The following is a 22,269-nucleotide window of genomic DNA, read 5'->3' on the forward strand; positions in this document are numbered from 1 at the left end:
GCAACCGGAGACGAGGCCCTTTGTTCCCTGGCCCGGTCACGGCAAATGGGGAAGATAACGTTCGTCTCCCCGAGGCGGCGGCGGCGTTCTACACGTGCAGGTACTTTGTGAAGGGGGTCTGGTTTTGTTCCTGCACTCCAACCGGGCAAACTCCGTAATTGAAGTCAGCTGGCACCTGGGTCCTCTCGGTGCGTGCGGTCCATGGCGGCAGGCCCGAAAGCAATCACCCGCAAGTCGCTAGCAGCCATACACAGTAGAAACAGGCGTGCTGGGGGCCACCCGGCGAGACTTGTTGTCGTCGTTCCTAATAGGGCGTAGTCATGCTGATGATGATGACTAAGACAACACCCTTTCCCCGTCCTTACCTTTTCTTGTTTTTGTTTTTTTAAAGGGTGCGCTGAACACTTTAGCACTGTTAAACCGCCCATGCACTCTTCAAAGGTGCGTGGGTGGAAGGGCTTTGCAGCTCCTTCGGCTGCAACGGTGCATAAGGTTGTGAGGGTGCTTTTTCAGTGTTTGAACAAGCTTTCGGTAGTTAAATCAAGCGTGTTTTTAAAATTATTTGAGCTATTCGAGATTTCCATTAAATGACAGCTGCAGCTCTGACGCCTGCAGCTGTGACTGCGATTTCTGCCCGCCCCCCCTATAATGTGATAATTAACTTAATTACTTTAGCCCAAGTGCTAAGCATCACTAACCCCAAATGGGGCTTCCTGAAATGGCATATATAAACCTGGAGAAAGTATGCGCAAGGCGGATGGTATGCGCGTCATGGGTAAGTAAGTACAGTGTGCAGCAATGGTGTCTCCTGTGTCGAACTCTGTTACTTCACTATAGCTTTCTATGACTCATTCCAAGGAAGTTTATACCTGCTTATAGGGAGTTGGCACGAACGCTGGCGACGCTGTGCATTCTGTGTAGTCCGCCATCTTGCCGTCCTAGGCAGCAGTCGACATAGCCACCGCACGTGCATCACAGCCAAGTTTACACGGTCGCGTAGTGCGTCCAAACGGTGCTGGCATCATGGAATGCTGTGTTGTGGGCTTTAACAGCCGAACCCAAAGCAATGCCCAGAAACTAAATGTATGTAGTTCACCCGGAACAAATCACAACGGCAGCAAAAGGAATTTGTACCTCAGTATTAGTATCCTTGCCTGTGCTTTGAGGATCACGGTGTAAACTGTGGCCGTTTTACGCATGGCTTGCGCATGCATCCACTTGTGAGAAAGCTATGACCTTCCAAAGCTTCCCTATTGGCTGTGGTTTAGCTCTGGTTTAAACTAGTAGCTAGCGAGAGCTGCAGGCCATGACTACGCTTAGGCTTCGCTGAGGTTAAGCGATGTGATGCTACTGATAATTTACTTCGGCAATCTCTGACGTCATCAAACGGATGACGGGTTTCCACAGAGATATGCGAGGCAGTTACCGCGTAATTTTCTTTCCTAAAATACAATTTTCATTTTATTCATTACGGCACCTCTTTCTCTTTCTTCTTTCATTCCCACTTCCTCCGTTCCTGTACGGTGTGGTTCGGGTGTGCACCGAGATGATGCGACTACGGCCGAGGTACAACCACGGCGAAAGTGCGACCACGGCGAAAGTGCGACCATGCTCAAGAGGCGAAGCGGTTGGCGTAGTGTAGCTCTCGCTACAAAACTAGTTATCCGAACTATAAATTCATAAATGCCGACGACGTCGACGGGTGGCTACATGTCGAAATCCATAGTGCAGTCGTCTGAGCGTAGCGCGCATGGGTCCACGCCGCACTGCTTTGCGTTATCGTCAAAGCGCGCCCGATCTTTCGGGCGCAGCGTCGACGCATACATTCCCGAAGAAACTACTGACGTCTTCCACACACATATTGGTGGCGCACGAACACCTCCGCGTTGCTTGGTTGACTGTGGATCGAGTACGACGCGCAACTCGGTCAGTTCACTGAAGCCTGGCTGCACGGCGTCGACTGCTTCCTATAGGACGGCAAGATGGCGGATTACCCAAAATTCATAGCGTCGCCGGCGTTCGTGCAAGCTCGCTATATTACTCTGGCAAAATACGTGGCACATTCTCGAATTGCGTTACTGTGCGAGAGAGTTTGCTGAAGGTTGGCCTCCATTAGAAAGCTGTATTTTCTTTTTTTTTTTTGAAAATTTGAGAAATATCACGCCTTGAACACCATGCGGATGTTACAAATGTGACTCCCCAGAAAACAGGTTCAGACAGGTTCCAACAGGTTCTGCGCAGAAAGCGATTTCTTTCTGCTCGCTACAACTGAACGTCAACAGATTTTGCACTAAGTGAGTACTATTCAACGAAAGTACGATGGATAGGCAAAAACTATTTCAGTTTGCTCAGAAACGTGGTGGCGAATTCAAGATTAATTTCCATAAGTTGAAAATGCGCAACGAAACTTTTATACACAACAGTCAAACACACACTGTTTATCTATTTGCTTCGTCGCCATTACAGAATGCACCCTCCTGCAAAATAAGAATAACTAATGCTCATGACCTAGTATCTGTAACAGTAAATTGTCGCAGTCTAAAAAATAAAACGATAGAATTCGCTTTACTTCTCGAATCATCGAAGCCGCATGTTGTCTTTGGAACGGAATCTTGGCTGGACAATACAATCAATGACAACGAAATCTTTCCGTGAAATTGTCGTTTATAGACAAGATCGCAACGTGCGCGGTGGTGGTGTATTTGTTCTAATCCATGACAATATGCTTAGCATGCCGATAGACATTAATACCGAATTCTGTGAAACAGTGTGGTGCAAAATTTTTCTAAAAAACGGCACCTCTCTTGCAGTTGGTTCGTTTTACAGATCACCCGGTTCTAGCAGTCGCCAACCTCTGTTTGAGTTGAGCAATATACTGCTAAGCTTACAAACAACGTATATAATACTCGCTGGCGATTTTAACCTGCCGAACATTGATTCGTCTTCGTTAAAGCATGTACTTAACAATGATGCATCCCCACTGTACACTGTTTTCCAGGAAATGGTTACTGCCCATTCTTTGCTACAGTTAACACGCCGACTCGGACGAGCGGTACTACCGAGAATGTGCTGGACTTATTTTTCTGTAATTACCGTTATCTTATATCAAATGCTGTCACATTGCCCGGGATCAGTGATCATGATGTGGTTGTCACTAAGTTATCTTGTACAGCCCAAACCTGCCGCACTTCAGAACCACGCAAGGTGTTCTTTTACGAAAAAGGCGACTACGCCTCACTGTCTGCCGAACTTTACGCATTTCTTCCCCACTTCCGATGATATATCTCACGCCTTGATATTAACGGGTTATGGAATCTATTCAAAACAAAACTACTATCGTTAACACAAACCTTCATCCCTTCGCGGGTCATTTCCGCCAACCGCCGTAGCGATAAGCCATGGCACCAAGAGAACTTCGCACGTTTATAAACAAAAAAGCAAGGAGATCGTTTAGTAGATATCGTCAGTTTCCTGACCTAAAGTTGCGCTCACAAATGAAAGAGCTGAGCAGGGTCATTGCAAAAGAGATGCGCAGAGCACATAATACGTACCTTTCCAATCTAGGTAATAAACTTAAATCGAACCCAAAGGAATTGTGAAAATACGTCAAAAACAAGAAAAATACCAGGTAGGCTATTCCAGATGTTATTGATGGTACAAACTACAATACCGATAAAAAAATCAAAAGCTGAAATTTTTAATGCATTTTTTCAATCTGCTTTCTCACAACCTGCAACCGCAGTCATCGCTTCACAAAGCGTTTTTGGCTTAACAAAAATGAATGAAGTATAATTTTCCGAATGTGTTATCGTGTCTTTACTGCAGAAGATTAATGTACATTCTGCCCCTGGTCCAGATGGCATATCAGATTTTGTCCTCAAGAACTGCGCTTTAGCTATTGTTCCGTTTTTAGTACTACTCTTTGAAACCTCTCTTGAGCAAGAAGTTTTACCCCCTGACTGGAAAAATGCAAGCATAATTCCGATCCATAACAGCGGTGACAAGAATGTAACATTTAACTACAGACCTATTTCATTAACAAGCGTAGTACGTAAAACACTACAGCATGTAATTTACACTAACCTAATTAATCACCTGCAGAGTAATAACTTCTTTTCACCAACGGAGCACGGTTTTAGGTCCGGGTTTTCTTGTGATACGCAATTAATTGAATTTACTGACGACATTGCAGTCTCAATTAACTTAGGTACGCAGGTTGACTGTATATTTTTAGATTTTCGGAAGGCATTTGATTCCGTTTGTTTGAGTTTCTTTATTTCTACCACAACCAAAAAGTTACATCATAAAAACATACGAGAAAAAAATGCTGTACAGCAAAACTGTGACAAGGAAGGCGAGAAAAAAGCCACGGTTTTGTGGCTTGACAGGCCTCACCTCCCATGTCATGCACTTCTGTTACAAAAAATATCCCTTCTTAATATACCGGCCAATCTCTTAGCATGAATTCAAGCATACCTCTCTGAAAGAAAACAGTGCGTGGTTCTGGACGGTGAGTGCTCATCAAGTGTGCCTGTGTTATCTGGTGTCCCACAGGGGTCAGTTTTGGGCCCTCTGCTTTTCTTGATTTTTATCAATGACCTTACTGACCGTACCACCAGCCATGTTCGATACTACGCAGACGATTGCTGTATCTACCACGAAATCACTAGTGCGGCCGACTATCAACAATTACAGAACGACCTGGACTCCGTTTTATTGTGGTCTCAGTCCTTGAAGATGTCTCTTAATTTTTCCATATGCAACCTCGTAAGCTTTGCAACTAAAAAACAGCCGATTCTTACCAATTATGTCATGGATGGAACCTGCCTGTCGGTCGCAAGAGAATACAAATATTTGGGGGTTGTATTCTCTGCCAATTTTTCATGGAATGCTCATATACATAACTCTGAAGGCTAGTCGAATGTTGAACTTCCTCAGAAGAAACTTTAATCAGACACCAACTAAGCTAAAGGAAACATTATTTCTGTCAAATGTACGTCCCATTCTTGAGTACGCTTGCAGTACTTGGGACCCGTTAACCCAGTGCAACATTGCAAAACTTGAACGCGTACAGGCACGTGCTGCTCGCTTTGTATCAGGCAATTATGACTTTTCGAAAAGATCTCGCGATATTTCCAAAAACCTGGGGTGGCCGCTCCTTGAAACGAGAAGAAAATACCTGCGCTTGTCGCTTTTCCCTGTGAGAGAAAGACATGTTAGCGAGAGGCGAACACTTCGGGGACATGGAGAAGTTCAATAATGCTCTCATAAAACGTTGCCATGTGAAGTAGCGTGAACTTGCGCGTTCCAGATGCGAACGTCATCTGCATAAATCCTGTTGCGGGCTCTCTGCGGTTGGTCCCTTGTAAACGCCCCATGAGATACGCTCTCCTCCACTGCGTGAAATAGCGTTGCATCATTTAGCAGTACTCGTAAACTTCTGCAGATTGTTTTCAATCCACTTGTAGAGCTTTCCACCGAGACTAAAACTGTCCAAGGTTGCGAGAACGGTATGGTGAAAAACCGAGCCAAAAGTGTTGTCAAGTAAAACAGCTGTCGGTATGCGTCCAGTGTGAAGGTCCTCTTCAAGTGACGAAACAAGGGCGATGATTTTATCAATCGCTGATTTGTTCGGGCGAAACCCGTTCATTTCTTGGGTCACTCACTTCGTCTTTCGAGGAGGAAGCATAAGATGCGTTTGTAGATCATCCGCTCCATAAGCTTACCTGTGGAATTCAGTAGGACGATGTGCCGGAAAGATGCGTAGCTTGTTCGCTTCTTACCAGGTTTCAAAACGGGAACAATTCTTTCCGCTTCCACTCCGGGGGACCTCACCAATCATCCAGGGTCGTAACATTCCAGTAGACGAGGGCGAGATTTGCAGGGTATATCTTTTTTTTTTGCGTTAGCTTCATAGCTCACGTCAACATGACCCGGAGGCGAGTGCTTTTTTTTTAATCTGGCGATAGCTGTGGTCACTTCTCCAATCGTGAAATGCAGATGCAATGCTGAAGGGCACTACCACCCGTGGGGGGGGGGGTCGATTGACCACCTGTGGAGAATGTCGAAGACTTAGAACCCGCTGACAGTAGTCTGCAGTATTCTTCTTAAACTTAATTCTTTTAAAGATTGTTATTCATACAGAGACGGTACGGCGAAGATGATGATGTTGCCTCCGAAACGATGTCGATGTGAAGCTGTTGGAATGGCGTGCGCATACCTTTAACGATCCGCCAGATATTTGCTACTGGTTGACGCACATATAACGTGGAACAGTCTCGCCACCTGTGCCGCCTGAAACTGAGCAGCGCAGCATTTACAACAAACGAACAAAAAATGGCTGAGGCTTAACTTGGTTAACCCTGGTCAGATGCGAAGCATATTGATGGCTAGGCTTGGTAATACATGGCTTTCCTTGGTTGAATACTTGGTCATTTTAATACAACCACTAGAAGCCTTCGTCGTGAGGGAAGACAACGGCATGGCTACAGCGGAACGCCGACTAACCCCGAGACGCGCGTTGGGTGGGCGCCTGGATTGCCACGGAAGCCGCGTCCGCCTGCCCGGTGGAGCGAGCGTTTCACCTACACTATAGTGCCTAGAATATACTAGGCACTATACCTACACCGAGTGTGAACGCGCGTTCGAAATGCGCGGGAATGCCGCTCGAGGACATTCCGGTGTCTGGGCGATGGCATCGTTCTCCCTCCCAGCGCGTGACGGCGATCTGTCGTGACGTCATGTGTCACGTGGTATGTCGTCACTGTACCACGTGGTCTGCACGGCGTGCAACCACAGCGACGGCGCGAGGTGGACCCTCATCTTCCTCTGTCGTGACGTCATGTGTCACGTGGTGTGCACGGCGCGTAACCACGGCGAAGGGCTGTAGTGTACCTCTAGTAATATGCTTCGCATAAAACTAAGTGTTCCGCAACAGCGTGGGTAAGACATCGGTCTTAAAACGTACCAGGGACAGCGCAAGCAATGCCGATTTCTCTGAACCGTCGTCTTTTGGCATCTCTCATAAAACTTAATAGGTGCATACCAGAATGTGCTCCAGGCATATACGAACCGCATATATGGTGAATGAATCATCACGCGGGGAGAAGACGACGAGCGTTAAATCGACGTGGCAGCAACACCAGAGGGCGATGCCCGCGCGGCCAACAACGACAACGAAGTAGCGTAGGACCGGTGAGGGAGGCCAACGCTACGGTCAAGCAATGCATCCCGCGTCCAGTGTCCTCTGGCCGGTCCTGTTGGCGGCCCTCCTCCCGTTCGCAGCAAGCACCTGGGAGAAGCAGCTCGAACCAAAGCTGTTCATCGAGGAGTACCCACACCAGCTGGTACGAGTATTCCCAGCGGACAACGTAACCGCCTCGCCGGGAGAGTACCTGAGGCTGCTCCTTCTCGACGGTGACTACGTGCTGGTCGGCGGCCGGAACTACCTCTACAACCTGAGTGTCCACACGCTAGACCAGGTGGGAGTGCAACCCGATTATCCTTAAAAAAGCTATCTCGCTCGGCTTTGCCTTCTGCACCTGCACCGGCAGGCTCGTTCAAAAGCAAGGTTTGGAGAGTCCCAAAGGTCACGTTATCAAGTAGCCTGCATTTAGTAAGTCTTCGGGTGTAAGGGCAAAACATAGTTGAGGAGTGAAACTTAGCTTTAATACAGCAGCGCCGTACCATTTTAAAGCGGCGCAGTGGCTAAGTTGCCGGGAAATTTCGCTTGCACATTGGTAGCAAACCTGTGTATTACCACTCTAACGCAACGACGCGCGTACCCCTCGTAGGTGGGGAACATCAGCTGGCCGGCGTCCGGGTCTAGCAATCCCGCGTGCGCGGAGCACCTGGCACAGTCGGCGGCCGGCGACCTCAACTGTGCCAACTTCATCCGCGTGGCGAGGCACCTGTCACCACAAAGCCTACTCGTGTGCGGCACAAACTCCTACTCACCGCGATGCCGCGAGTACAAATACGACAGCGTACAGCGCAACTACTCCTGGAAGACTGACGTCGACGGCCAGGCCATCTGCCCGCAAGACCGCAACAGCAGCGCCGCGGTGCTATTCGTCAACAACAGGCAGATCGCGGGCCTCTCGGCACGGACCAGAGAGCCGAAGGCACCAGCCGTGCTGGCCGCACGACCCCTGACGACCAAGCCAGAGGACCCGACACAGCTGGGCCCAGACGCCGAGTTCGTGGGCGCGTTCGCGTTCGACGAACACGCCTACTTCTTCCTCACCGAGAGTGCACCCGAGAAGGACAAATGCGGGCCAAGCACAGCGGCCACCGTAGCGCGCGTGTGCGTCGGCGACCCCGGCGGTGCGCCGCCGCACGACTGGATGTGGACCACGCTGCAGAAGGTCCGGCTCCACTGCTCGCTGAATGGAACCAGGCCGTTCGTATTCACCGACGTGGTCACCGTCAGCCCCATCATGACGCGCTGGAACTCTGCGTTCGTGTTCTACGGCCTCTTCAGGATCCAAGGCAGCCCCTTCAAGGGGTCAGCTGTGTGCGCTTTCAGCGTCGACGACCTGGTAGTCGCGGTCAAAGACGGTAAGCCGGAACGCGAGAAGTGTCCCACGCAGGCGACCGTGATCACCAACGAGACCCAGTTCCTGGAAGAAAGCAGCCCGCTGTCCCGGACCGAGGTGCGCAACTACCTTAGCGAGCCCATGCTGGCGCACGTCGGCTTCGACTACCACTACACGAGCCTCTGGATCGACCCGCAGGTGCGAACAGCAAGCGGAAAGCGCTACGACGTCTTCTTCATTGGAACGAGCCACGGGCACGTAATCAAGGCTATCAACGTTGGCCAGAACTCCATTTCTACGGTGGTCATCGAGGACATCATCGTGTTCCCAGGAGAAGACCCTGTCCTAGAACTGAAGATCGTGCGGCGGCCCGGCCTAGTGACACTGCTGGTAACTACGTACCACGAGCTGGTCTCCGTCCCGCTAGACAACTGCAACTGGACAGTGCGAACATGCACGCAGTGCGTCGGCCTTCAAGACCCGTACTGCGCATGGAACAAGGACGCGAACAAGTGCGAGTCTCTTGTCGATCAGCCGGTGCCCAAAAACTCCGTGCAGGAAGTGGTCAGCGGCCACAGCCTCGAGTGCCCAGACGAGTTCTCCAAGCACCTCAGCAACATGAAGTTCCCCCATGGCAGCGACCCATGGTCCATCGACAACACAGCCAGCGGCACAGCGCGCGGCGGTTCTCACCTGTACAGCGCCCACACGTTGGGCTTCGCCATCACCTTCTGCATCATGGGTTCCATCGTGATTGGCTTCGGTGTCGGGTACTGGTACAGGCACAACCAAAGGAAGGACATGGCTTATTTCAACTACCGCTGAGGGTTGAGACTCAGTGAGGCAAGTTTTTTTGTGTGACTACCAATTTTTTTTATTTCTCGGCTTTGGAACAAGTCACATCTAATGCAAGGACAATAAAAACGCCCAAAAAGTCGGGGCCAAACAATCCTCCCCACATTCGGTTACAAATAGAAAAAAAAAACAGGCTTTTGCTACACCCAAAGGCAAAAGACAAGACTACAAAAAAAAAACTGGAGTACAGAAGTCGGCCTTTTAAACTTGTGTGTACTTCGCGATATCGCCAGGCCCGCCCGGCATGCCTTCGTCGTTATAACTCGTCAGACCTGACTAACATTTACGGGGCCACGATCGGCGGGATGTCATTGTTCTTGGTCGAATCGCAAACAGTATACCGCAGTTGATTTTGGCCTACACTTTTTTTTTTATCTCGGGCACGCGCGCAAGTCCCACTCGCGAACGCAGTCTTGCAACGAGACGAGAACGCAATGATGGGCATCAATTTCTTTCGTCACGAGAGTAAAAGTGCTGTGTGCTTTGGTCATTTGTTCTCAGGTGGACAGTATGTTACGTGCTGTCATTGCCGAAACGCAGAGACCTCCGGCATAAAGAAATCTGTGTTGTCGGCGTCTTCCCCCACCTAACGCCAGGACCGAGAGGGAGTTTGGCAATGGAACCTCCCAAGGCTGACACATGTTACGTTCCCGCAAGAAAAAGAACAGAGCAATCGCTCAAAGAGGACGAAGAATCGGGAACACAAAGCCCCGAGGGAAGCAAAATTCATTAGCAGTGACTAAAACGTATCGGTTTTGACCCTCAAAGTTCTGGCAGTGTTCTTTTCCCTCGTCTCGAAAATTATAAAACGTGGAAACGCAGAAATGTGAACCTCTGACTAAAATTGAAACAACTACCCAACCCCCATTATCCAACTGACCAAACCCCACATGTAATATTAACACAAATAAAAAAACACTGCCTGCAAAAAACACCACCCTTATAATTGTACTTTATGTTCGCGTCCCACACAAGGGACGTGCTTTTGTAGCAGACGCCAATATAGCATCATATGTAGAGAGGAAGGGAACAAAATACCAGGAACCACGCCGCATAAGCACCTGCCAGTTCCGGCACAAAAACTCCCTTGTCCACACATTCCTTGATCTTCCAACTCGTGTATGTACAATATCCCCATGGGCCGGTAAAGGCGGGTACACGGCCACAGTGCCAACCTTCGTCTTGCGTATAAATATGCGATGCACGTGTGATAAGAGCCACTGGCAATGAGCCCTTTCCCTTCCCGCTGATGGACCCTATGTACAGGTGCGCAGAGAGCTACTGAATAGATGGCATAAAACAGCCCGTGCCGCGCCACACATAGCACGGCCAGGAACTGCCTTTCCAAGCACACAAACTCCTAGAGTTGTAGATAAGGCACATTCTTGGCATCGAAGGGCAAATAAACGGCCACAGTGCACCGGCGACAACAGATGGAAGCGCACTCCCCCCTCAAACAAACCCATGCAACGTGTTAAAACTTGGTAAGAAAGCCCCCAAAGTGCACACCGCAAAGGCAGCACCAAGAAAAGGAACAGCCTTGAAGAATTTTCCAATCAGAATTCATGGTGGCCAGCAAGTTTCTCTGAACACATCCCAAGCTCGACCCATGTTCCAGCTGCTGCCCCCCAAAACCTGATGTCCAAAGTTCGAAGAAGACCCAAAAGGCACAGCATTCCATGAAGCAAGACAGCTCTTGCCAACAGGAAGGGATGAAGACTAGACTTGGAAAAGCTCTACCCAGAGAAGTGCCTCGACAGCCCAGTGATGGACCTGGCGAGAACAGATCCCCAGCAGACATCATGCCAACGATGCAAGTTCTCCGCAATACCCCGTCCATCTAGAAGGCTCCTTTCCTCCCTGCACATGGCGGCAGACAACCTATCTTGCTCCCCGTGTGATCACAGACTTTGACAGCAGCGGATTAAACATAAAAATTGACGCTGTAGCTCATGCCCGGAGAGAAAGCAACCAAAATAACCTGCAGGCCATATATACATACATACAACCGCATGGAGGCGACGCGTGACCACCCGCACAAATGAAAGCGCAGCGACGTACATACATATATTACAAGGAGGGATGGTTTCTTCAACAAATGAAAATGCAACAAAGAATTGTGTGTGATCCCTAGGAACTCATTCGCCTTGAACCCACAGTCAAGTCAAACAAGCTTACACATGGCTCTCCTCAACAGCCTCCCGTTCCCAACTATCCCCACCGCCCTCACAATATCCAAACTCCCTAGATATCACACCATACTGCCTGTCCAAATCTAGACCTTTGTTGTAGCAGCATGTCCAAAGCTGCACCACCAGCGAGCAGCAATGACTACTGCACTCCTCCAGACCAACTTGCAGCTGAGGACCACCACTGGGTGGGTGGCCAACAACGCTCGTCCTGCCCCTCCTCTATCCAGCCGCCCACCACGTGCCAGCATGCACCCAGAAAGTTAGAAAAACAAAACAGGGAGAGAGGGGTGTGTGTGTGTGTTGTACGTGCAGCCCCGGGAACACTTCCCCACTGTCATGGTCCCTAGCCCCCTCCTCTTGGCAGAATGAGAAACCTGCATGTCCTGGCCACAAAAAGAAAGACGCCGCCCAGAGAGTTGAGTGTACGAGAGTGGATCTTTGGTCCACTCGGTTTTTGTTTCTTTGGCCACGGAAGGTCTCTGCTGTGACGCGCCACTGCGCATCCACGGACTGATCGACAGTTTTTTTTTCCCCCAAAAAACCCTTTCCCTCAACCACCACACTTACAATTTAGCCACCAATAGAAGGTGAAAAATTAAAGCTGCTCACACTAAAAAAAGAAAGGCTTGCCACCTGAGCCACTCGACCAAAAGCGACGGCCCTAAGCAACAAGAAAAAACGCAAGATCAGAAAAAACCTCTTACTCCTCTCAACTTCATCCGTGTAACCTTGTGCACACAAAGTGCCAAACTGCAGCTGCTTTGAGGCTTCTGCCACTGAAATGCATTCACAAGCTTTGTTCAGGTTGCCGATTTTCCTTAAACCTAGAGTTACTGTACACCTAGCAAGAACAGCAATCTACACAATTACATAAGAAGCCCCTTGCCACTGATCGCCACTGTCCCGTCCCCGAGAGGAGGACAGGCTCTGAACACAAGCTCCCACCACAAAACCACTGAAAAGTCACAAAGGACCTCCCCGTTTACTCTTCCGCCTTGTGGGCCTTCTCGGATACAAATGTACTTTCATCAAGGCAGGTTGGGCAGGCAAGGCGTGCCTGACAGATGCGCCGCACACTCGCACAACAGGTCTCTGCACCCTAGGGCGGCTTCGCAGAACAGGGGCGCCCTCTGGGGGACGCCGCCGACAGCTGTGGCGCCCTGCCTCATGGTCGCAGCAGCCCGAGCCTCGACGCAGCAGAGGCCGCGCAGTGCCAAGACACAGGGCAGCAAACAACAAAGAACAGTACACCCGGCTTAAAGTGCAGCACGAGAAACACTTGTGAAATGCTACATCCAAAGTTTAGAGAAAAAAAGCAAAGAAAAAAAAAGAAAACCGGGAAATTGCCAGTGTCCTGTGCACACAATCTGACTCTGCCAACTTGGCAGAGCTGGTTTCACGCAGGGCCAGTCAAACAGCGCAGCCATAGTGCTTCTGCCTGTGGACACACTTGTTGCAAACCACCTCTTGCCAGGCACCCAGCAACACCATTAAACCAAACAGAAAAAAAAAAAAGACTACAGTAGTACAACAGCTGCTATGCACCAAGCCGGTTACCGGGAAAACAAACGCAATCTACCTTAAGGTGACAACACAAGCAGGTGTTCTGTGTCCCCACATGTACATTCCTGGGTTACAAGGCTTTCTTGGCACACCGGGCAACTGGTTTAAAATAGCATTCCTCTCATTTCACCTTCAACCGCTGAAAGCTCTCACCAACCTATCGTCACCCTGTTTGCCCCTCAGACAGATGACGCTGTCACTTGGTGCGGCACTCGAAACCGCCCCTGGTCAGTGCTAGCACGAACAGTTGCAAAAAAATGCAGCCCGACAGCAGCCACTCGAAAAGCACCACAACAGCATACTTTCCGCTTTGTGCAGACATACATAGTGACCAAAAAAAAAAAGGGAAAAGAGAACGCTACGAATGGGTGCACCAACCACAGTGGTGCCACACTGCGGCATGAGGCCTCTCCACAGTGCGACGTGTGCGAAGAAGTTTGATGACGGTATAGGGTACTTGTGAAAGTAACTCGCTAGGACGCCAAAGTTCACCAGTTACTAACTGCCACACAGGGTAAATTTCAGAAGCATGTAGGCTTGAGATTACGCAGAGCACTTTTTAAGAGTGCCTCTGAAGAAAGCGAAAGCGCTGGGGGGCTGAATAAAAGCAGCCTCACCAAGCCTGCTGCGATTGCCGGAAACCGAAGGCGCAACAGGAAGATTTGGTTCGTTCGCTGCTGTCCGCATATCGTCGTCGTCGAGCACAGAGACAAACACAGAAGTTGGATAGATAACTACAAATGTGGCCTGCATGCACACCCAGAACACACATACAGAATAAATAAACAGAAGTGTAACCTTATATCATATATTAAAGAAAGACACTACGTGTGGAAGTCAGGTCCACGGAAATCGATCTTTTGAAAGCAAAACCAAATGGTAGATCCCCCCCATCTACTAAACTGAAATTCTAAGACAGCATAGCCACTGAAAGAGCGCAGTTCTTGGATCATGTTCTCGATGGGACATACTCCAACAAACATGTCTACACAGTGCACCACAGACTATAATCATGAAGTGGAACAAAGAACAAATGGTTTAAAACGCCCTTTGTTTTACTCATCTGTGCCAACAAGCGTGCTCAAAAACATTCTTCAAACCACACTTTCAGCAGGAGCGTGTGTTCCAGGCACAACACGACAAAACAAATCCCTTAATTAAGATCAAGCTGCAGTTGTTTTAACGAGTTACACGCACAACCAGCTGCCACTGACAGAAAAATAATTCCCCCTCTTCTAAATGAAACAGGCGCATTCAAAGATGCATGTGAGGACAGTCACGTCTCACCACAATGCAAAGAATGCCGCATGCATCAGTTGCAGGCTGGCCGCGAGACGTCGAACCTTTACAAGTGCATGGCAGTAACAGCTGGTAGGTACGTGTGGGAAATAAAAATGAGAAATAAAGCCTTCTAGCATTGATCCGAAATGAACAAAGGCAAAACTGCAGTGAGAATAGATGCAGAGTACACAAAAAAAGAAAAGTTCTTTCTTGATAATAGCAAGGACACGGGATCAAGAAACATCTTTTAAGAGCAACATGCACTGGCGAGTCTGTCTCTGTGTTTGCTCACACATGCACACACACACACACGTGTGAACAGGAAGGGGATGGAGCTATCTTACACAAGTACGCACACATTAAAAAAAAAAAAGACTATATGTATACGTGTGAATGCCTAGGCGGCAGGTAGGTGGTGCAACGCAGTGGGAAAAAAAAAAAAAAGAAGGGGGACGCAGTCGGCAAAACACGCGGGTGGGCTCCCTCTCCCCAACACCAACCCACCAAAATTCTTCTTCAAACACCCTGTTCTGCCCTTGCAGCAAAGCAGGGACCTCCGCACACCACACAGCTGCTGAGCCAGATGGCAGGGCTTGCAAGCATTTCGACCCAACACAAAAGCAAACGGGCCACGACCGAGAGAGAAAGAAAAAAAAAGGTGCCCTTCCAGGCCCGCCAAGCATCTTGTCAAGTTCGTTCAACACACAGCCTGGATGACACCCATTGGCCGCATCAGTGGAGTGCTGCGCTCCGCTGCCTGGTGTGGCTCAGCAGCCACGTGGAGGGATGGTGGGGGGGAGCATTCGTGTCGACCGCAGGTGGGAGGAGGAGGTGGAAGGACAGAGAGAGAGAGAGAAGAGACAGTGGGGAGGCATGTTGGCTTTGGGGGGGGGAGGAGAGGCCTCTCAGTTGCCCCACCAGTCGTTGGAGCCACTGCTGTAGTTGCCCCCGTAGCTGTTGGGGCGGTATCCGCCCATGAACTGGTTTGAGCCCCCGCCGTAGCCGCCGCCGCCACCGTACTGGGGCGCTCCCCCGTAGCCGCCGGGTCCTCCGCTGCGGCCTCCCATGCCTCCTCCGCTCGGGGGTCCCCCCATGGGACGGTCCCGAGCTCCGCCGCCGCCGCCTCCGCCGTACTGGCGGTAGTCACGGCTGCCAAAGCCACCCGAAGAATAACGGGAGCTGCAAAGAGAGAAAGGTGCAGCAATGAGTGAACCCCAGCGCTTTGAGCGGTGCTACGACACTGCATCTTAGCCTAGCAGAACCACCGAAACCGCGAAGAAACAAATGCGCTGATTTCACAACAGCGGCAGTGTCCGTAACCGAAAACAACAGCTTGCTTCTCTACAAATTTACCACGGCTCCAGCAATTCCGCCTAATGTTCACGACAAATCAGTGATGCACAAGGCTCACTATTAGACACTGCCACTGAAAGCAGGATATTGCAAGTGGCAAAGACATCCAACTGCGATCCACGGGCATAGCTGCTTCATGTGTTAATGCATGGCCGATTAACTGCATGCAATAGAGGAGGCAAGTCCGAATGGTAGCTCCACAAGTGTGGACTCAAACCACTGGCCAACGACCAAGCCACATACAGTAGAGCCTCATTTACACAGACTTTCAGTGGACCGTGCGAAACCATCACAAAGTGCAATCCACTTATAACGATATTCAGAAAACTGAAAAATCTGACCTCAAGGGGGGACACTGGTCTTGAAAAGAAAATTTTATTCATTCAGTCATAATTATGAAATTTTCAGGGCACATGTATTTTTGTGCGCTGATTTTAGATATGTCATTTAATTTCATGTAAAACAATTCCTTGAGCACTTATGCACTTTTTATGCAAGTATTTTGCGGAGAGTTTTGAAGAAAATTTGCTGCAGGAAACTCGCTGAAATGTATGCCATTGGGTTCTCTTGACACCAAGGAATACAATAAGGGTAAAATTATCATCCTGGCTCTCATAGAACTTGAGTAATAGGGTACTGAAGCTGCCACTTCAGAAACAGGAATACACACTTTCCTTCTCATTTCTGAAGAGACAACTTCAAAACTCTATAACTTAAGTTCTAAAACTCTATAACTTACAAACTTTCAAATAAATTTTGCTGCTAAACACCTTCCGTGCGGCCAGAATCCAATCGTTGCATCCGTTGTTTCGCCGATAATTCTAGTCATACATGGTTTATTTTTACATAGGGGCAATGAGAGAATTGATAAATCTAAAGGATTTGATCGTCATAAGCGCTATGTCATTACATCTGGTATCATTATAAGTGGATTACACGGTATAATCGAAAATCTTACACAAGTGATGCATTCGCGTAATCAACGCATCCGCTACTGCGGCTTTCAGAAATTGAAGTTATTTTCCCCTCGGGTTATAAAAGCGCTCATTTTCGTTCCACGAGAATTAGTCCAGAGACTATGCGCAGTTGGGTTTTTCGGCATCGGAGAGGCGGCTTTAGGTAGGGCGTGCTCCCGTGCCTGTGCGTTAAGACGACGACACATGTACTTTAAAAACGATGATTTGGACAACATCCCAGAGATACGGCTGCTCCAAGATGTTTTGTGGCACGCAGTATGGCCATGCCAGTGCCATGTCTTTCTGTGGAGACTTCCTCTACAACCACTGTTACTCCATGACAGCAGTGCCTATACTAAGAATTTGAAGTTGAAAAAAAAAAAAGGCCCAAACGTTGCAATGATGCGGCCGCCAGGTGACGCGCACTGCTCGCTAGGCCTAACGCGCCCTGCACTGAAAGCCAAGGCGGAAATCAAACTCGTCGCCGATTACCAAAGAACAGTCTAGTGCTGTTACCACCTCTACAATAACTTCATGCTGGTATGAACGTAAAGTTGATTTCCCGAACGCCTTGATCAGTGAGGCAAACCGAAAAACAGGCCAGGCAGTCTGCCTTGCACCAACCGCCACAAGCCGCCAGCAGAAGTCATTCCAGGCAGTTATGCCCTTGGCTGCATAGTTGCACGCACACATCAGTATTGATTCTAATCAAGTTGACGTAGCGTCTGCCAATAAAGAGCTCCACCAGAGAGAGCCTCGTTCCAGACAGTTCCTGCCGGCATTGTACGAAGTGGGGTGTGCATACCGTATTTACTCGCGTATAACCCGCCCTTGCATATAACCCGCACCCCTAACTTTGAACCCCATGAAATAAAAAAAAATATCCTCGCGTATAACCCGCACACTTACCTGAAAAAATGAGGACTAGGAAGTTACAACTGAGCAAACAGTCACCATTTTAGTTTTCAAAACAAATATATTTGAAAACGACTGCCGCAACGTTGTCAGTGCTGTCGTTCAATTGTCAATCGTCGCCACTCTCACTGCTGCCGTCTGAGGCTTCATCGCCGCTCTCAAAGACGTAATCATCTTCGGTACCATCTAGGCTGTTGCTTATGGCACACTTCTTGAAACTCTTGCGTACCATGTCGGCCGGGATCATCCCCCATGCATCTACGATCCACTGGCACAGCAGTGCAATATCTGGCCTTCGCACGCGTCCCGTCGGCGTAAGGGCGTAAAGGCCATCGGCCATCCACTGGGCATATAGCTTCACGTGAGCCTTGAAAGGCTTATTGATGCACACGTCGAGTGGTTGGAGCATGGAAGTCATGCCGCCAGGTATTACGACAAGGTCTGTGCCGTTGTCAGCGAGGCGAGCTTTCACCGCGTCAGTGCAGTGGCCTCGGAACGAATCCAGCACCAGCATCGAACGGCGTGCCAACAAGGCACCTGGTCTTTTTTCCCAGATTGCTTGAATCCAGTCAATGACGAGGTCACTGTTCATCCACGAGTTATCTTCCACTCGCACAACAATTCCTGGGGGAAGTGGTGTACTCGGTAGAGTCTTGCGCTTGAATATTACATACGGGCGCAGTTTGGTGCCGTCGGCCAAAGCACACAACATCACTGTGCAGCGCAGCTTGGTGTTGCCGCCAGTCAGCACACTAACAGATTTTGCGCCCTTTTTTTCCAGGGTCGTGTCCATAGGCATCTCGAAATATACTGGCGTTTGGTCAGCATTTCCCAGCTGAGATAGCAAGTAGTTGCGCTCTTTCCTCAGTCCGATGACGTAACGTTGAAAGTTGAGCAGCTTCTCCTCGTAAGCGTCGGGAAGCCGCTGGCACATGGTAGTTCGCCGCCGCATCGAAAATCCATGCCTGGCCATAAAGCGCTGCAGCCATCCGCGGCTCGCATGAAACTCGCGTGGAATGTGCATTTCCCGGGCCAGCTTCAGGGCTTGCATCTGCGCCATCTCTGTAGACACAGCGTGGCCACGACTCCTCTGCTCCTCGATGAATTTTGCAAGCTGCGTCTCGAGGTGAGGGTACGCGCCAGTCTTCGGGCCGCGAAACGCTCGCCTGTCCTTGTTCGCAGCTTCGAGAGAGTCTTTTTTCTTCCGCCAGTCGCGAATGCAAGATTCGTCGACATCGTTCTTTCTCGCAGCAGCTCTGTTGCCGATTTGTTCAGCAGCGACGACGATCCTGAGTTTCTCCTTCGCCGTGAATGATTGCCGCCGAGACACACTCATGATGCCTAGACAAGGCTGGCGAACTGTGCAAACTGGGCGTACAAGAAACGGCACCTTACTCAAGGCCCATCAACGTCTGAACAAAGCGTATGCAAAGCATGCGAAACGCGTGGCTGGCGTGGGACTAAACAGACTATGGATGTGGATCTGGCTGTGACCTGCGTTGGCCTCTTGTTGGCTGGATGGATGGATCATAGTGGCTTAGCCCTTTGTAACGGTGGTGGCTTGCGCCCCCTAGCCTAGGATTCCCCCCTTTTTTTTCCCCCGTAATTTTGTTCGTATTGTGAACTGTAATTTGTCCCTCTTTTATAGACTCACTCGTCCCTAGCCCCTTTTGCACCAATCTTCCAACCTACTCTTTGTCACCACTACCCTTCTCTCATCCACACGTCCGTCCTCCCCTGCAAATCCCAGGGCACCCTCTATATCTATCGCCGCGTCTTCGGCAATGTCCGGACGAAGTGTTCTGCACCGCAAAACGATATGCTCCATGGTCTCCGCTTCCACGTGGTCTTCTTTCAGTCCATACTGGCCTTCGGTGGTCAAAAGGTTGGTGCAATATTAATATGCACTGCAACACACGTTGATGTCGATGGGGATGCGGACTCTGCACGGCAGGCCGCGCGTTGCCGTGAAGTCGACCCGCCGAGCCCCCCTTCTCCGGAATATTCGCGTATTACCCGCACCCCCACTTTTTAAACACATTTTTTAAATTTTTGGTGCGGGTTATATGCGAGTAAATACGGTATTTTCCAGTCATATTATCCAGGCTTTTAGCACAAGGTCCCTATGGAAAATTCACCGGAGACCATGCCAATCCCCCATAAAAATGCAGGTCGTCACACTAACAAGGTACGTTCAGTTGTTGCTCGTGCATCCTGAAAACTTTCACTCCCGACAGGACACACACCTGACCTGTATTCTAAAGCTCAAACTAATGCGACCTAAGGTGTGCTGCACAGCCTGACTGAGCAAAAGCCTCGAATACTGCCCTGGCCCAAGTGTAGCTCACTAAGCCCTCTTCAAGGTACAACTGACCTACAGTGCTACCATGCGACACCTGTTCAGGACCAATCCTGTTCCAATGCCGTTGGTTCTTACGAAGACTGAGCACAACATGCATGCTGCTGGAAGATGATACTACAAAAGAGAAATATGTATGAATGAGTATATGAATGAATGAATAAGGATGCGCACCTGCGTCCCCCAGAGCCGAAGCGGCGCTGGTTGGTGGCCCGCTGCTCGGCCTGCACTTCCTTGGCCAGGGAGGCCAGCCAGTCCGGCAGTTCCTGCTTGGTCTCCGTGATCAGCTCCACCAGGTCCAGAGCCATGTTGCGGTTCTTCTCGTTGAAGAAGGACGTCGCCAAGCCTGTGTGGGGGGAGACACGCTCAAGTCAACAACAGGCACGGCAGGCTCTCGCTGGCACAGAGGCCGAATGACTTCATGCACTCGTACAGCAACAATGCCTCGAATGAACTGCGCAACATTATGCTGCAGAGTGGGAAACAGTACTCATCGCAACGAAAAGTCATGAAAGACCAAGCTCTCCGTGGAGCCCAACCTTTGTTCTTTTCTTATTCAAATAAAGTTTCTCCTCCTCAAGAGGGCACCACGTTCACGACCGTGCTTGTCTGGATCTTGTCCATACAGTACTACTGCGTCTATGGGCATTGTACCCCAAAGTTTCAAGGTCACTGGGATTTTGAACGATTTGGGCAGGATTTTAGTTATTTTTTTTTTAAGCAGAGTAGAATAAACTTTGCTCATTCCCCAAATGATGCGTTCTTTTTTTACTCTAAAGGATCTTTCTCACACACTGCATACACAGCGCCACCTGGAAAATTGCCCCTTGGACAAGGGTTGAATTACCGAGGTTTTACTGAACCAGTGGCACACAGCCTCAAGTGTGGCCTACCAGATTTCGCCTTGCAATCGAAGTCAAGGAAATCCTGCCGCACGTTATGCAAGGTACTTCCAACAAATACCACTTTCCCAGCGGTTGCACGATACAGATACCCCGTAAGTAAAACCTGAAAGCAACATAAACAAGCAATGTGTTCATAGGTTACAGTATTTTCAATCAGTCATAAAATTGGGGTTCTTGTTTGGACATGCTCCAGTATCATTTGTGCACCTTCTACCACTTTTGCCAAGTGTTCTTGAGACTGGCGAGATTGTTATGACTGCTTGTTATGACTGCTGAAGTGCTTCTGTAGCAGTTTCTTTCTTCAAAACCACAATACATTTTGTTAGTTCTTCAGCAATGAGCAATATTTTTAACGTAACAAACCCACCCCCAAATCTGTCACTGAGAATTTACTGTCTGTTTAACATTGTTAGGTGTTTGTAGAGCATTTCTCAGTTTCACCTGCACACCGATTAAAATCGCAATATGTTTATCTTTTGATGAGAGCTACCAGGAGGCTGGGGGTAATGAGGCGCGGTGCGCTCTGTGAAACCCAGCACACACATCAACATTGAAAAGGAGCGTAGCCGTTTAAATTAGACCACTACAAAACACCACCTACACCGATAGCCTATGAAGGAAGCAGGCCCTTTAGACCCCCCCCCCAAAGTGTTTTAGTGAGCTTGAGATTGGGAGTGAAAATGCCTCACCACTCACCGCAGCTAAGGCTTCAACATTCGCATTACACACTCGAAACTGCCCTACGAGTTTCTTTAACCTCACGCAAAAGATGCACACCTGACCTTCAAGACTAGTGTTCAGTACATTAGCTTCATCTCGCCGCGACTGGCCTGTGCTGCCAGCTACCACACAACTGTCGGATCGAGTTGAAGTGAACCATGCTAAATACTGGCCACACGAACGCATCTGACCAAATGCATTTGTTAATGACTGATGGATGGACGGACATACGACATGAAATTTCTACTCTCCCATCCATAGGAACCATTTATTGTGTAATGAACCCTCCCCCCCATACTGACACCAACTTTTCTGGAAAAAAAAAGAAAAAGAAACTGTGCTCTTTATGGAGTACACAGTACGCTCTTTTTTTTCTTATCTTTAAGCACTAAGCTTCAAAGCGCCCCCTGCCTAAGTTAGAACACTGGCGCTGCTCAAGGGCCCACGAAAAAACATACCAATGCCACTTGGTCGACTCACTAGACCCCACTGGGGAGGCCCAACAGCTTTCAATACAGTGAAACATTCTGCTGTCACCATGTAGTCCCCCTTCTTCAAAAATGTGGATTGAGACACTTGTGGATTTGGGTGCTCCTAGAACCCAAAAAGCGCTCAACCAGCCAGTCCGAGAAA

The 22,269-nt window shown here is 49.3% G+C and overlaps 2 protein-coding genes across 3 annotated transcripts in view; one reads left to right on the plus strand and one right to left on the minus strand.

The window, feature by feature from the left end:
* Positions 1–6,764: 6,764 nt before the first annotated feature.
* LOC149343434 (semaphorin-1A-like) lies at positions 6,765–10,326 on the plus strand. Its single transcript, XM_089545921.1, has 2 exons — positions 6,765–7,481; positions 7,794–10,326. Exons 1-2 carry the CDS (start codon positions 7,224–7,226, stop codon positions 9,360–9,362), a joined length of 1,827 nt encoding a protein of 608 aa, XP_089402047.1. The 5' UTR covers positions 6,765–7,223; the 3' UTR covers positions 9,363–10,326.
* The window catches only part of bel (ATP-dependent RNA helicase bel), a 32,792-nt gene continuing 19,908 nt past the window's right edge, over positions 9,386–22,269 (minus strand). For both annotated transcript variants that reach the window (XM_089545920.1, XM_089545919.1), the window contains exons 12-13: positions 20,186–20,357; positions 9,386–15,607 (exon numbers count right to left, since the gene is read on the minus strand). In XM_089545920.1, coding sequence (XP_089402046.1) covers positions 15,334–15,607; positions 20,186–20,357 — 446 coding nt within the window. In that variant the 3' untranslated portion in view covers positions 9,386–15,333. The remainder of the gene's footprint in view (positions 15,608–20,185; positions 20,358–22,269) is intronic.

Source organism: Amblyomma mixtum, chromosome 5, assembly GCF_055824585.1.
Source record: "Amblyomma mixtum isolate Tamu chromosome 5, ASM5582458v1, whole genome shotgun sequence".
NCBI lineage: Eukaryota > Metazoa > Arthropoda > Arachnida > Ixodida > Ixodidae > Amblyomma > Amblyomma mixtum.

Coding starts and splice junctions, on each gene's coding strand:
- LOC149343434 (XM_089545921.1), top strand. CDS start 7,224: ATGCATCCCGCGTCCAGTGTCCTCTGGCCGGTCCTGTTGGCGGCCCTC. Junction 7,482..7,793: donor GTGTCCACACGCTAGACCAG/GTGGGAGTGCAA, acceptor TACCCCTCGTAG/GTGGGGAACATCAGCTGGCC.